Below are 17,459 nucleotides of genomic sequence, written 5' to 3' on the forward strand. Positions count from 1 at the left end.
AAATCAAAACATGTTTTGCTTTCTTTTTAGAAAACCAACACCTGAAAAACAAATAAAACATTTCGAATTGACGAACTCACGAAAAATTTTAGATTTTAATATACCAACACAATATATAACTTAGTTAAGGCTTCTAAAACAAGTAATTTTCAAAGGAAATAAACAGTAGATTTCATGCTCTTGAATTTGTCGATTCTATTAGAACTTAACTTCATAAATTTGACTTTTATTCAATATTAAAAATTTTACTAAATAGAAGGAAAAAAAGTACTAAATTCAAATAAAAAAGTCAATTTAAAGTTTTAAAAAATAGAAATAACAAGAACAAGTAATTATTTTATTGTTGTCACATCAGAAAATAAAGAAAATAATTTTAGCATTGTAACAATCATGCGTTAAAATAATTGCAAAAATACCAGAAGAATAAAACTAAAACTAAAGTCCTTTAAATTTCTGTACAAATTACCAGACCAAACTATTTAAAAAATTAAAACTAGAACCCTTCTTAGCAGGCAAGAACATTTAAATACTATAAACAGAAAGAAAAACATTTAATAATCTGGCGACAGATCAAAGTTCAGAGAGAAATGAATTAAAAAATTATCTTCAGAGATCAATAAAAAGATAACAGAGATCAATAGCACCTAATTAAATTGTTCCTTAATAAAAAGTAACTTTTTACATGAAATAGTATGTTGCATGCATTACAGCATATTGTGATTTTCTCAAATAAGTTAAAATACTTTAAAACTAATTATTAATTCACTAATAAATGCACAAAACTACAGTGTGAGAAAATGCAAATGACTAGTATGTTTAAATGCTGCAAAAAGACAATTTATTAAGTATTTTGATATTTCTTTAAAATTGTTGTATTACAGAAAATGTATTACAAATGTAGAAATATGCATTCAACTGAAATATTAATTACATTTTGTTAAAATTATCATATTCAATTAATAATGTACAACACATTTTGTACTATATTGAAAAGTATATTTAATATTGAACCTCAATTCTGCAATTAAATTAAAAAATAAGCACCAATTCTAACATTGATAAACATATATAGTAAGATAAGCATTGATTTCTCCCCTTTAACTTAATATTTAATTTCTCCTCTTTAGATATTAAAAAAAAACTATTTTAATTATTAATAATAAAAAATACCCTTAACTATAAAAAACTAGATATAAGCACCACTAACAAATAGCATATTCAGCAAGATTTTTTTCTTCTGAAATACAATATTTTTTAAATAATCAGACTTAATAATACATATTTTTTTTTTCTTGGCTAGCTAAATGAAATTTGTAATATACAGGGTATCTGCTACATTTCAGATTTTCAAATTCATGTCTAATTTCAAGAATTTTTCATGACTTAAGGAAGTTACTATTTTCTCTGACAAACACACTACAATAAATTTGAAAAAGCATTATAATAACTTTAATTGAAATGATAGGTATAACCAAAACTGTTATACTCTGCATCGTCATATTTATAGATTTTAAATTTAAAAAACAGAGTAAAGGAAGAGATGAAGCAATAAAATAGTTGAAAAAAATACAAAAGAAAAATAATTTTTCTTCCTTTTTTTGCAGAATTAGATTCTAAAGATACTTTTCTTGTTCATCGGAAAGGAAAGAAATACTTCTGATTTTTTGTTCTCATTTAAAAATATCGCCAATGACTGGCCTGCTTCAGCTATAATTTTAAATTGATAAAATAAAAAATAAAAAAATAATAACAAAAATTCTGAAATCACAGAAGTTTATAAGATAATTCGCTCTAGAAATGATGTTTCTCTTTCATTTTTTGAAAGAACACCATAATTTTTAAATAGCAGATATTTGGAGCATCGTGAAATTGGGAGGGAGGGTAAATTCCATTTTAAAAATTTGATTTTTCAGCAACATAAATACATGACTTTCTATGATTTTTTAAAAAAATAGTTAAAATCATGACATTCCATGACAAACTTTGTTCAATACCAAAATTCATGACTTTCTTTTATTTCTCATGACTTTCCAGCTGCGCAGATACCCTGAATATATTACATTCAGAGAAGGAAAAAAAAAGGTTGGTTGCAAATCATGTAATATACATGTTACATGCAAATCATGTTACATTAAAAAAAAATAATAATAAAAGGTTGGTAGAAAATCACAATCACAACCACAGCTAACATGAACATAACAGTGTCTAATGAATATGAGTCAAAATTTTAAAAAAAAAATATTTAAAGTATAACAGTTAACATAAACATGTCTTTAAAAATACCTAAACTACAACAAAACAAAGTAACAAAGAATACAATCTCAAAAATATATCATGTTTCAATTTAACAAGCATCAATCACCTTCACAAATGTCATACAAAATAATTTATACATCTTGGAAGAATACTGGAAGATTTTTGAAATCTCTGAATTCTTCAAAGGCCTGCTTGAAGTCACTGAGATTCAAAATTGCGTAAAAAAATTAATAAAGCTATTTTTAGTCATCAATTAACTTAGTTTTCCAATTTCAAACTTTTTGAATACTTCTGATGCAGAAAATATCAGAGAATCAATAAGACCAGCTACAGTAAAAGTACCTCCTACTATTGCACAAACCTGCAAAAAATTTAAAATGAAAAATGTAGAGCATGCAAACTTTATAGAATTAAAATAAAGCAGAGCAAAGGAAAAAAACTCCTATGATTACAGAATAAGACTAACTCAAATATAGATACAGAATCATTACAATTACATTTAGTAGGAAAGAAGAATTTCTAAATAAAGCTAAAAGTTGCCTAAAAAAAGTGTTCACATTTAGATTTCTTTCACTGTAAACTAAAAACATGAAAATATTCCCTCATACATTTGTTAAACTTGATCTCTCAGTATTGAGGCAGTACAGCCTGTTGAATTTAAAGCTAAAGTACAAGGTATGAAAAATGCATTAAAAAAAGAGCAAAATATTTTTTGTTTCACTGAACATGAGTTTAAATTAGTTGATTTAGAAACTCGATAATTGATTATTTTCTTTTTACAACAAAAGAAAATTACTTCTGTTCAATTTATTTCCCAGCAGATAATTTGAAATTTATATAAATTTTTATAAGATATATATTAGATTAATTGACATCCAGATTATTTTCTTTTTACAATGAAAGAAAATTACTTCTGTTTAATTTCTTTCCTAGCAGATAATTTGAAATTTATGCAAATTTTTATAAGATATATATTAGATTAATTGACATCCAGATTATTTTCTTTTTACAATGAAAGAAAATTACTTCTATTCAATTTATTTCCTAGCAGATAATTTGAAATTTATGTAAATTTTTATAAGATATATATTAGATTAATTGACATCCAGATTATTTTCTTTTTACAATGAAAGAAAATTACTTCTGTTCAATTTATTTCCTAGCAGATAATTTGAAATGTATGTACATTTTTATAAGATATATATTAGATTAATTGACATCCAGATTATTTTCTTTCTACAACGAAAGAAAATTACTTCTGCTCAATTTATTTTCTAGCAGATAATTTGAAATTTACATAAAATTTTATAAGATATATATCAGGCAAGAATTTAAAAAAAAATAATATGAAAACTTAGTGGTAATAAAAATAAATTGAAAGAGCACACATGAAAAGTAATCAAGATCCCTATTTTTGAATATAATAGTAAATTTGGTAACTAACAATCCTTTTGCTTAAATTTTGCCTTGCGATCATGGGGTGAAAGTATCAAATTAATATAATATAATAACTATACTAATATAAAATATAATTTAAACTTATAACAAAAGGAATTATATCTATGACGCTATAATAGATAAAAAAGTAAAAAAAAAAAATATTACTAACAAAGTCTGATTTAAAGAAGGTTATACTACTACATAAAAATAAAACTACTTATATAAATCAGGGTGCGTAGCCAAATCTCTCAACAAAAAATAAGCACTAAAAAATTATTTTTAAGCACTATATACATTACAAAAATGCAAAGTAATTTTCAAAGAATTTACATGGTCATGATAAAATTATTAAAATTACTTTCGGTTCGATATCAGAGGGTGGAAAATGAAGCCTGAAATGGAGAATATCTCGCAAAATGCACAATTGCATGTGAGAGTGCAAGAATCGCACCAAACCCAGCTCTGACAACGCACATGCGGACTCGCAAGTATTTCATAAAACATGTAAAATGATTGGTGCTCTTACGCTATGGACCGATGGTAAGCCGAAATAGATAGTGGCTGAATGAATCGTGAAAACGTTGAATAGAACAATGTGAAAAGTAGGCTTTTCCATAATAAGTGGCGAAAATCGACATGGAAAAGAAAAAAAATCTAATTTTCGAAAAGGGAAAACTAAGCATTTTTTAAAAACACCCAATAAAAAATTACTTTTAAGGGCTTTTAAAAAACGAAAATGGAAAATAAGCACCTTTTAAAAAAGCTACGCACCATGTAAATATGAAAGAATTAGCAAAACAAAACCACAGAGACCTTAGTTAAACTCATAAAACTGATAGCTTTGTTAAAATTATAATTAGTTAGTGTATGATCCCTTAAAAAGCCACTTTAAATTGAAAGTCTAACCTCAAACTTCATCAATCCATGAATTTAAAGTTTTATTTAAGAAGTTTTTATATATTTTGAAAACTGCACAATAGAAACTTTTGAGTAAAGTGGTAATTACTTAATCTCAATATCCTCAAAAGTATAAAAAAAAGTTGAAACAGTAAAGCAAATAAAAATAAATTCATAAAAAAATCCTGGGTCAGAGGAGGAATAGCGCGCACGCACGCACACGCACACACACACACATATATATATATATAAATTGTTTATTAACTACATTTTACATTTTTCTTCTTTTGACAAAGTCATATGGAAAAAAAAAAACTCAAGTTATTTGTAATTCCTAAAAAATATTTGGATCAGTAACATTGTCAAAAAAATATTTGGACCTAAATTTTTTTAATGGATAATTCCAATGCATTGCTACTTTACATTTAAGTTTAAAAAGTAACAATGATAATTTTAACATTATAAAAAGAATAACAATAAAACAATAATTTCAATGCATTTTTACTTTACATTTTATGTTTAAAAAGTAACAATGAAAATTTTAACATTATAAAAAAATAACAACAAAGCAATTACCTTTGCGAACAACTGGATATAAAATTTTTATTTTAAATTTATACCAATGAACTTTTTTAAAATTTTAGGAAAAAAAAACTAATCTTTCTGTCCTTTTTTTAAAAGAGAAAAACATTGGAATTTGGAATAATTGTTAGAATATATAAGCAATTGTTGGGATAATAAAGACATTTTTAAACAATCAACAACAATCTACTTCTAAAAAATCTAGGTTCTACAACGATCAAAAATAAAAAATAGGATTTCTCCTAATTGAGTTATACAGTTGAAAAACTATGAAATCACCAATGAAATTCATCAAATTGAAATAGTCATAGTATTTGTTGAAGGAAGACTACATTAAGAAAGAAGACAGTGTATAAAACATAATAAAAATATTATTAAGATAAATTCTTCATTATTTCTTAAATCAAATTATTATAAATATACTTAGATATAAAAACAATATGCAAATAAAAAATTTTAAAAGTTACTTTTACAGATTTAGAAACTGTTAAAGCATGTTCTATGTTTCAAATTAAATTAAAGTAACACTGCAAAGTAAAATTAATGTGTGATAAAAAATTAAACAGGCCTATATTTAACTCTGATAAATAAAATTGATATATATATATACATATATGTGCCCTTTCCTGTACACTGAAAGCCGTAAGCAAGAAGTGAAGTCCCGCCATTCAATGTAAGCTGCAAGCTGATCCCTGTGCGCACAACTAATAAACAATGGGAATTTCCCTAAGACATTAGAGTGCGATTTGGAACTAACCGATAAAGAGAAGTAGTAATAGTTTATAAACATCGCAAAAACGAACTCTAACTCATTTATTTTTTTTGTTATTTATTTGTTTTTTTATTGTCCGTCTTATGCAAATTTCTCTTCAGTATAAGTTTTTGTTAAAGAACAGCGCCTCTTTTTATTTTCAAAGACGACCACTCTTGCCGTCCCCATATATATACATACACACACACACACACACATATATATATATATATAAAGCTGTTTCAAACATTAATAGCTGCTATATAAATTTTTAAGCAACTTTTTAAAATTACAAATTCATAAGTTTCTGGAAAAAACTTAAATTGTGAAATCTGAATATTTTTTAAAATTAATTTTGAATGTAATCTAGCTAATTTTATGTACCAGAAATAAATTTTTTTTTATTACAAGAATAAAATAATAATAAAAATTACCGTTGTTAAGAAACTATACAAAGGTGGTCGTGTTTCTGTATATTTAACAGTGATAGGTGTCAAATCGTAGCGAAACCATATGGCAGGCATAATTCTACCAGAATGGCTGAAAGTGACAGAACTCTGGAAAAAAAATTAATAATAGTGAATTATAATAAAAATTATAAACACATGGAAACAGTAACATATTTATTTTTCCAACTATTATAGAGCAAAGAAGATATTTCCAACTGAACTCTCATTAAATTTAGCTGTTACAATTATACTAATTGCACTACAAGTGAATTAATTAGTCACTAGATTGGCAGGTATAATAGCAGTTTTGTACATCTTACATACATCTCAAATTAAAAAAAAAAATTAATACTGTACTTTTACTTACCTTGAGTTTTCTTGATAAAAATTAGTTTCATATAATTACAGCACACATTTATTTTTATTACTAGTAAAAATTTTTTTTTACTTTTGCCAAAGTACACAGCTACGGGGAAAAAAATAGGATATTTTGCTACTACACAGTGGGCCAGATGCATCATTTTTAACAACAGCAATTAACAACAGCACAAGACATGTGGCCACTTTTTAAATAATTGAAAAGTTTTCTTGTTTAAACAAACTGTTAATTTTAATAAATACTTTTGTAAAATTTCAATAAAAAATGCAAGTTTTTAATAAATGCCTTTTATTAGTTAAATAAATTATTCTGCTAAATTTTTAAAGTAATCTAAATTGCCCATTCTAATGAAAAACAGAAAAAGCACATCTCATACATTCAGCATAAATTGTTAAATTTTCACAATTTATCCTACACCAAGTGATAAAGATAAATGATATACTAATTAGATTGGTATCAAAAGTATTTAAACATGTGACCAGAATATTTTATATAATCCCGGAAATTTTAAAATAGGATTTTTTAAAGTCATAATTATATTCTGCTGATGGCAGAAATCTAAGTACTTACACAAATATATCATAAAATTTTAAATTAATTTCTAGTTGCGATAACTTCTAGTTGCTTTCTTGCACTACAGACCAGTTTTTGTATTGTTTAAAAGCGAAGCATTGTTAGTAGGAAATTTTATGTCAAATTTGTACATCTACATTAACACTTGAAAGGGCAAAAAAAAAATTAAAACATTGAAATTGCAGAGAAATTAGTTCTTTCCATTCCAAATATTCAACTTAAAAAAATTTAAAAACATCTTACATCATTAAAAAAAAATATCACACCATATTTAAGAGTAGCAAGCACAGATTTTCTTAATTTTTAAATCAGCTTATTTTATTTATTTTTTAATTTAATCTACAAATACATTGAATTTTGCAAGGAAACAAAAAGCGAGACAGAAATTGTGGGGTAAAAAAGGAGATAAGAAACAACTTTTTAAAAAATTATATAAAATTTAAAAACTAAAAATGTTCATCTCAGTTAAAGAAAATTATCTTTTTAACCAACATGTTTGCAGTTTTTTTATCATTTTTACTAAACATTAGTTCATTTTAAATAAGGGAAGGGGGAACATGGAAAACTATTAATGCAAAAAATTATTTTTGTATATTTTGTAATAGCGTCTAGCAGCTCACTATTTTTTCTTCTTTCATGGCTACATTAAAATTTTATGGGCATTTTTACCTTCCTTTGTTTAAACTAGCTAATAATTTATTCATTTGTTTCGTAGTTACAGTTCATTATGTCATACATTCAATAGTTCATTATGAGCAATGCTTTCTTTTTTATTTAAAAATAAATTAAAAAAAGTAAATAATTTATGAAGAAGAAATTTACATATGGGCAGAAACAACAATTTTATGCAAGAGCTAGAAAGAAAAACTTACCGGATCATTAGTTACAGTGAAAGTATATATTCTCTGTTGCAAAAGCAATAACAAAAAAAAAATGACTGTAGAATCTGATTCAAATTATTTTTAATAAATAGAAATAGCAAAAATAAGTGAAATACAGTAAATATTATCAACAAGGTGGTCGTATTTAAAACAAGTAATTTAATATTTCAATTCATTTTATAAATTTTTTTTCAACAAATCCGCATATTTCATTTCATTTTATTTATTTTTTAACATATCCTTTTTTTTAATTAGCGTTCATGTTTCTTGGATTCAGAATTTTTCTTTATGGGAAATGTGAGACTGAAAAGAAATTTAGAAATAGATTTGTTTAAAAAAATACAACTTTCTTTTTTAAAACTCTATTTTATAGTCATTCTCTAAAACATAAAAATTTAATTATTAGGAGAGGTAAGGATACATAGACTTATTAGAATATTATTTAAGATTATAGTTGTACATAAGGATAGATATATATAAGATTAAAGGCAGTTCATTAGGATGCACATAGAATATTGTTAGATATTCAGCTGGGCTTATAAATTCTTTTTACAGGTGGATAAAATTTCTCATGGATTTAAATAAATTCATGTTGAAGTTTTTATTTACCTGACCTAGATGAAAAATTGAGTGCAATGTTAAAAATATATATTCATTTTTTAAAATATGTTGATATTGTTTTAGACTAATTACTTGTAATATGCTTATATAAATCTTCATGCAGATAGAATATTAAAGTTTACGGTTTGCGTTGCAATCAATATTGGTGTGTTTAAGCAACAGAAATATTCTATGGTTGATTGAGCACTGACTCATTATGTCATTGTGTTGTTTGCCTTGTTAGTTTCAAAATATGTCTTTCATAACCACAATAATGACTCAATTACATAAATTTTTTTTTACAATTTATTTAGCTACAAATAATTAAATCACAATAAAAATTTAAAAGTAAATTTCCTCTCATGTTTAAAATACTTATTTACTAATGTATAGGGAAACAACAAGCATTGGTTACAGCAGGGCAAAAATTTTTTTGACAACAATCATTGAACTTTTTGCTCAAATTGTGAAAACATAATTATTTAAAAAAGCATTTACCTTATAGGCATATGTGTATTGATAAGTTTCAACTTTAAGGCCATTCAAACTTTCGTAAATGGTGGGTACAATTTTCATCACATAGTCATGAGATTCAATGTCTGAAAAGTCAAATAAATAAAGCTAAAAAATACTTTGCAGTTCTTTCAATAAGATGTTGTACAAATAAGTTAACACTTAACAATTAACATTTTAAACATTTCTACAACCTATATTTAAATATCTGACATTAATTTTACAATTGAATGCATATGTATATCTTTAATTCAATGCAATAACCTGTAATGTAAAACTTTTAGAGCTCATTTTAAGAAAAGTAAGTAAATACAAATTAAAATTAATATGTTAAGATATAAGTTTAATTAAATGACGAACCACAAAATAAATACTAAAATATTTCATTCTATCAGTTCTATAAAATAATTTCATTCTATTATTATTAAATATTTACTACAATTTAAACAAATTATTTTTAAGGAAATGACATTGTATTGAAGTATAGCATTATCTTCACATTGCCATAAATCATGCCAAAAATATCTGCTATAATTAATAATTAAATATTTTTCTACCACAGAAAAAACAAAAACTATAAGAAATATCTAGATGTATTAAATATAAAAAATATTTACCAGCAAATAAAGTACTTCCGTCATCTATGAACAAAAGCAATCATTTAAAAAAAAGCAATCTATGTGTTGACAGTAATATTTACAATTTAAGTAAATATTACATATAAATAGTAAATATCACATTAAGTAAATATATAAATATTATCTTTGTTAAATTTGGTTTATTTTCTAAATCCTAAATATAAGAGAGAGTAAAATCTAATCTAAATCTAAGATAGAGGCACATGAATAGACCAGTGAAAATTTTTATGGATTTATTTAATCTCTAATATACTGGTACGATGTACCAGTGACTAAATTTTTTAAACTTCCACTTTCAAGGAGTGTTCTGTTTTTACATGCCAATGGATTATTTTTAATATCAGAGGATAAAAGATTGGATATAGCGTAAAAAAGAAAGATGGTTTGTTTTAACCATACGTGGTGTAGTTTGATTTTTATGTTATTGCTTAAAAAAAATCATCTAATTTTTTAAAACTATTAAGTCTGTATATTGAAAAACTTTTTACTGAGCATGCGATTTAGGAACAAAGCTACTTAAAGCTAGAATTAATTTTGTATCAAGGTGTATTTTAGTCAATTGTTTCTAATCTATAATTTATTTCTTGCAACAATTTTAACTGATCATCACTAAATATTCTTGATAGGAGACAAAGCAGAGGTAAGAGAAGACAATGTAGAAAAGGAACCAGAATTCATTGAAATAGATCCGAGTAACTAGAAAACAAAATCTTAATCTGATGTACTAGAAAATTTTTGCGACATCTCAGATTTTGCTCTAAAATATGACTAAGAACTGTATTATAAAACTTTGACATTATCAGCGATCTGCGTAATCTTGCTGGTAATTATGCATTTTTTTAAATTTCTTTGAATAACCAATTAGTTTATAGCTTTGAATAGTGACAAACTCTTAACGCTGGTAACAAGTCACAGGTTTTAGTCTCTCTCTCTCTCTATATATATATAAATAAATTCTTAGCTTATGACACATAAAAGCACAAAGTGATTGTAGAGCTGGGTATAAATTTAAACCGCATACAAAATAACAGGAATAAAAATGATAAAAAAAAGTGTCCCAAGCATAAGTTTTCTAATTTTGAAGCATGTTTGTAATAAAATAATGCATATGCGAAAAAAAATGTTAAATGTTAGTAAAAACAGGCTAAAAATGTTAGTAAAAAGGGGGTGCTACACCAAGGCTAAAGAGAATAGAAGGGCTAGTTCACTCCGCTCTTAGAGCTGAAGCTACGATTTCCCTCCTCATGACGTCACTGTATCCACAGATCTCGGAAGATCGCACGCTAAGATATTATGATAACTTTGTATCTTTCTCTTTGTAAAAATAAGTTAGACTTTTTCTGGTTATTAGCTTTCAAACTTTACGTAATTAACACATTATTTCCATTCATAAACATAGTTTAAAAAAACTTTCTTGGCCATTATATTAAAAAAAAAAACCATTTAAACCTATAAATTTTCTTACTAGTTGGCGAAAATGACACTATAAATACTTTATTTTAAAAAGTTCAGTTTTAACTTTAATTATTAAGAAAAATGAAAGCATATATCGACACTTTTTTTATCTACATATTCTTTTATAACGATAAGTTAAGTTAAATTTAGAATCCCTGATTTTAAAATATGTCGTTAATAGCAATTTGTTCATACTTAATCATTAAGAAACATCAACCTTAAACGCTAATTACTGAAACAAAATAATAATTTAGGTTTATACTGACATCAGAAATTTTACAATTGTTTATAGATATTTAAATTTAAGATGGTATAATTTATAGATATTTAAATTCAAGAGAATATAATTTTTGAAAGAATCATAAAGATTTAAAATAACTATAACATTAAAAAAATAAGTTACGAAATTAGGAGAATTTCAACTGTACACCATATATTTTATTTATACTTTTTACTTACGTTTTAATTTTCTTTGACTTTATCCATTTTTTAATTTTTTTCACATGCCTTTCTTTTTGAAGTAACGAATTTAGATAACGAATTTTTATAAAAGTTCTTAACGATAGAAAAAAATGTATTGCTGTTTTATATTAACTGTGTCATTTCGGAATCCATTCTTTACATAGTTGTTCATTTACTTTAGGGAACACGAGGAAAATTATATTTTTTCCTTTCGTTTTTCTATCAGAATTTTTGCAAGTTGCAATCGCACAAACTGACATTTCGTTAATAGTTTTGAAATTTTGTAAATTCACGGCAAAAACTGAGGAAAGTCATTATAGAAAATAACAAATGTCTTAGAATATGTCACAAAAGAAATGCTCCAATATTAGTTAGAGCTAGTAAGGCCGAAAGCTCTGTTCTTGAAGTAAAAGTGCGAGCTTTGCGCCAAAGTGACGTCACTAGAGAAAATAGGAGGACTGGCGCGGCGAGAGTTTCTTCAAAGGAGTGAACCAGCCCTTCTATTTCTCTTTAGCCCTGGTGCTAGACACCATATAGTTATTGTTGGGCAATTTGTGTAACGTCCCATTTTGGCGATCAGAATGTTCCACCAAATCTTGCAAATGAAAGCCATAGGATCATCCTATTTTTATTTTAAGTCTGATGTTCAGGTCAACAAGCCCACAACCACCCACTTTTGAAGGAGGAAACTGAGCACAGTATCAACTAAATTTCATCAAAAATTTTCACACAAGGGTCTAAATGCGCCAGGAAAACCAAGGAGGTCATTTATCCGACATGCTGTTTAATCCATAACACTATACAATATAATGAATAAATCAATAAAAAACACAACTTTTAATTAAAAATCAGTCTTTTTTTTATCGATATTACTTGACACATAACATCTTGCATAATGTGAGAAAAACAATAAAAAAAAATTATATGGCTATAAAAATGGCAAATAGCACATTTATGCATAGTTGAAGTGCAACATAAGGACAGGTTAAGAGAATTCGATCACGTAAAATTGATATAATTAATGTTCCCAAAAAATGATTCAGAAACAAAACAGTGTATAGAAATTGTATTTTTTAAACAAACAAAAAAAAAAAAAAAAAAAAAAAAAAAAAAAAAAAAAAAAAATCAACATTTTCATTTCATTTCAATCATTAAATGATAATTTAAACTCATTTGTCCTTTCAAACTAACAAAACGTTTTTACCTCTAGCACCGCTTCGGTCAATTTCTTTCAATGGATTAAAACTGCCTTTTATTTTTCCAGCCTACATACAACAGAAAATAAAAATGCAATTAAAATCTAATAATAAATAAAAAAAATATTAAACATAAAAAAATATTACTAAATAAAATAATGCTTGTGCTTTGCTGCATGCTTTTTTTCAAATGGGATTGATTTAATTAAGTATACATTTGAATGTATTGGAGAAACTAATCATAGGACAGCCAAGTACAAAATTTAACATTAATAAAGCGATTTACCATATATTTTATAAATATATTATATTTCACATATATTTTTCGGATTACTATTTATGAAACAAATATTTAATTTTATGCATTAATAAATTGGAATATTTGTGCTTTAGGGAACATTGTAAAAATATATCACTAGGCAAAGACACAAGTTTTCAACTTTAAGTGAGATAATGACATTTTACATAAAGATGTATTTTAAAATCGAAAATCTCTTCATAAATTCTTACATTATAATGAAAAAAATTAAAACTAATAAAAATTGATGGTTTGGTGATAGAAAGTTGATTAAATTGCTTGTTTCTAAATGCTAACAAAAAAGAAGGAAAATATGTTGAAAATCTTAAAATTATTCTAATAAAGCAAATAAATGCATTGCGTAGAAATATAGGTAATAATATTAATAATATAGGTAATTGGTAATAAGAGAGGGAATTGCAGTAATAATATGTGTAACTTTCTTTATTCTAATTTAACTTCAATTTAACAAACTAAATAGCTTATTTTTTATATGTTACAAAAATTTCAGACTGTGTTTAGTGAACATCATTATCAGAATTAAATAAGCAATTATTGTGCTATCATACCTTTTATAATAAAGATAATAAAAGAAAAAAAAGTTTTTATATAATACATACCAATGTTAAAATAAATGAATAATTTATAAAAAATTCAGTTTAAAAAATTCTTCACATAACATATAAAGACTTAATGAGATTTATAATATTATGAAGTTCAAGTTATGAATAACAAAAAATTAATTTTTTTAAAATTAATTTTTAAACAAGCTGTGTTTTAACAAAAGTATACTGGACTTCAATAAATTTAGGATTTCATATTAATAAATTGCAAAAAAAGTTAGACAAATTTAAAAATAGACAAACAAACAGCGAGACCAGAGGTGACAATTTAACAAACGAGAGTTGAGTTTATCGATGGAAGTTGCTTGTATGATTTTAAAATAAAATTTGAAAAGTATTTTCATAAAATTTGAAAAGAAACAAAATATTTTTATGTTGATAAATATAATTTTAATACTAATGAATTAAAATTGTTATAAAAATTTAATACCAATAAATTTTGCATACATTAATTTTATTCCTTTTTTCCACCAATGTTTAAGAAGAATGAATTAAATTTTGAAAATATAAAGATCAAAATGATAAAAAAATAATAATAATTGAATTTTGAAAAAAAAAAAAAAAGCNAAAAAAAAAAAAAAAAAAAAAAAAAAAAAAGCAATGATATAATTTTAATAACAGCTATGTTTTCTTAAGCAATTACAATTTTTTTTAAACAGATATTTTGTTATTGTAGTAAATATTCTGAAATTAACAAAGTTAGACCACTTTAAGTCAAAGAGTTTAAGTAAAACATAGTAGTTTTAGCAAATTCATTTGGATTATCAAAATTACTTTTAAAAATTTGCATTTCAATTAATAATATGGTTTTCTCAACCTTCATCATGAGGTTGGTTCACATCATAGCTTTAGGTAGATATTAATATGGAAATGATAAAAATCTATTTAACAGAAAATACAAGTAAGCATTTTGCAAGTAATTAATTTATTGTATACAATTACAGCAGATAGGAGGAAAAAAATAAAGTAAAAATTAAAATTTACCACTTTGGTGCCAAAACTACACTCATGTATGATATGACGCATATCAATAGCATCAGGTTGAGACGATGCTGAGTGGGTAGATACATGAAAATTTCCTGGAACCTAAAAAACAAATTTAATTCTTAGTTATTAAAAAAGAAATATGACACATGACAGTCAAGGAAGTACATTTTTTTTAGCAGTGTGCGACAAATTTTTCAAAGAAGCAAAAAGAGCCCTTAGCCAAATTTATTTCAGTTTTACAATTGACATTAAACCTTAATAACTTTTCCTTACTTTAAAGCTGGATTATAAAGGAGTTTTTGAAACAATGATTTTTTTGAACCTCATTAATTAGTTGAATCTTAGATTAACTTTAGAGATTGCTTTTCTACAGCAGTACAAGAGGTAACTAATAAATTACAATTTAATTAATAGAGTTTTTATTTACAGAAGGAACTGTTGTTACTTTAGAAGTTTATTTATAAAGCATAATATTAATTGTATGTTTTATTATCATGAAATTAATATTAAGATACACATTGAAAACTTGGAGAATTCGTGAACATTCGAACATTTAAAACTTGGAAGTTAGCATTAATCTCACCAAGCCCGTCTCTGTTCTGTAAGAACAACAAAAAATTGAAAATTGTTTGAACATACATATCTATATGTATGTTATCCTGTATATAATTAATCATTAAAGTACAGAAACAATTGCATTCTAAATATATAAATTAAAACAAACTTTTAAATTTTACACAATTTGCAATCTGTTGCACCTAATTTGGAATTTGAAATGTTTTAATACTTAGCTTTATTTTAAAAGAAAAGTTTTCAATTGATAACTAAAAATCAATTTGAAAAAAAAAAAATGTTCTTCATCGAATCCTTCTTTCAAAATATAGTTCTTACTTTATATATTATAACTAAAAGCAATGCATGTATTGAATAAGGAATTATTTTATAGTAATAGCTTTCATATAGCAAAAATTATAAAAGCTAAATTAAATATCGTTTTTAGGAAAAATAAAAATTGAATACAGATTACAAGTAGCTTAAAAACACACTAATACAGCTGACTGTAAGGCTTTACAGACATTTTACCAAATTAATATTCTTTAAAAAAAAAACTTTAAAGAATGAGAGACACATATCAGACCAAGTGTTCTCAAACTTTTGATATCTGTATTTTTTTCATATGAATCAGAAAATTTCAAACCACCACCATTTCAAATACAATGTTAAAATTTAAAAATTAATAAAATATCAGTACTAATTTATTCACATTTAAGGAAAAATTAATATTATCTATTAAAGAAAACAATTTTATTGTATATCCTAATGACACATACAGGATGCTTTCCCCCAATTTTTAAATTCAATCGGAAGAAGAAAAACATTTTCGTTTTAGCCATCACTTAAATTTAAAAATCTCACACAGAGAACGCACTTTTCTTCCAATGCCCACCCATATATTGACTTTCGTCATTCGGATATCAGAAGGGTAGATATGTTGACAACTATTTCTGGGAGCACCCTATTAGGTGAACCAACATTACCCCCCATGTAAGAAATGTAAATTTGAAGTGCTTACTTCTAGAAATTTAAATTTAAGCAGTAACGCTAAACTGTCTCAAATCAAAATGCATCAAATATTAGCCCTGAGTTTTTATTTACAAATGACAAAGAAAATGAATTAGAAAATGTGCAAAATGGGGAATAAATGCAAAAATACTTAAACAGATAAGAGTTTAACATACCTTATTTATATAAAAACTTCCTTCGAATCTACAGCCTTTATTATCAGGGCCAACAGGTACTTTTTCAGTGTTTTCAACAAACCCTACCTCATGGCGACCCATTTCGTCTTGGATGTCTAAACCAATCACTGTAAAGAAAAAAATTCAGTCCCAAATATATATGTAGTATAAGTAGATTCAGTAAAATTAATAAAATAAAATATTTGTTAATTTTAGATTTTTTTTAAAAATTTTACTTTATTTACTGACTTGTTGTTTAATGTTCAACTACATTCGTGCAAACTATTACGACACAAATACTTTCAGTGGATACTTGCATCGAAGGTCAAAAGTCATTCAAAATTCGCTGAAAAGAAATTATTTTGAAAGACTTTGACAGTCAGGTTCACTATGTATGAATAATGCATACATAGTGAAACACAAAGTTGTATGTGTTTAAGAATACAAATAAATTACTAACACCTAAAAAAAAAATAAACGTGAGTGGCGTATATTTGGCATGACCTTAAAGTAGCAAAAAATTAAAATTTGTACACCTTTCAAGGCCATTAACTGCCTTTGCCAAACCTAGACAAGCATGAAATTTGCTGGAATTAATGGATGTGATTTAAAACCAATATGAATATCTACAGTTAACACCTTCCCGAGGTGAGCTGCAGTCTCAATTTTGAACTCACTGAGGGAAAGAGGGGACTTGCTATCTATTCAAGTAATATAATGTTTCAAAGTCTTTTTTTAAA

General features: G+C 25.3%; 1 protein-coding gene across 9 annotated transcripts in view; it reads right to left on the bottom strand.

Moving 5' to 3' along the window:
• Positions 1-316: 316 nt before the first annotated feature.
• The window catches only part of LOC107442223 (endoplasmic reticulum-Golgi intermediate compartment protein 1), an 83,330-nt gene continuing 66,187 nt past the window's right edge, over positions 317-17,459 (bottom strand). For 3 of the 9 annotated variants that reach the window (XM_071177081.1, XM_071177080.1, XM_071177079.1), the window contains exons 4-11: positions 16,720-16,847; positions 14,978-15,079; positions 13,081-13,141; positions 9,939-9,962; positions 9,307-9,407; positions 8,200-8,232; positions 6,361-6,483; positions 1,906-2,617 (exon numbers count right to left, since the gene is read on the bottom strand). In XM_071177081.1, coding sequence (XP_071033182.1) covers positions 2,510-2,617; positions 6,361-6,483; positions 8,200-8,232; positions 9,307-9,407; positions 9,939-9,962; positions 13,081-13,141; positions 14,978-15,079; positions 16,720-16,847 — 680 coding nt within the window. In that variant the 3' untranslated portion in view covers positions 1,906-2,509. Of the gene's footprint in view, positions 2,618-6,360; positions 6,484-8,199; positions 8,233-9,306; positions 9,408-9,938; positions 9,963-13,080; positions 13,142-14,977; positions 15,080-16,719; positions 16,848-17,459 lie in introns of all 9 variants that reach the window. The other 6 variants (XM_071177083.1, XM_071177082.1, XM_016055725.4 and 3 more) reach the window with 4 other exon arrangements.

Source organism: Parasteatoda tepidariorum, chromosome 2 (genome assembly GCF_043381705.1).
Source record: "Parasteatoda tepidariorum isolate YZ-2023 chromosome 2, CAS_Ptep_4.0, whole genome shotgun sequence".
Taxonomy (NCBI): Eukaryota; Metazoa; Arthropoda; class Arachnida; order Araneae; family Theridiidae; genus Parasteatoda; species Parasteatoda tepidariorum.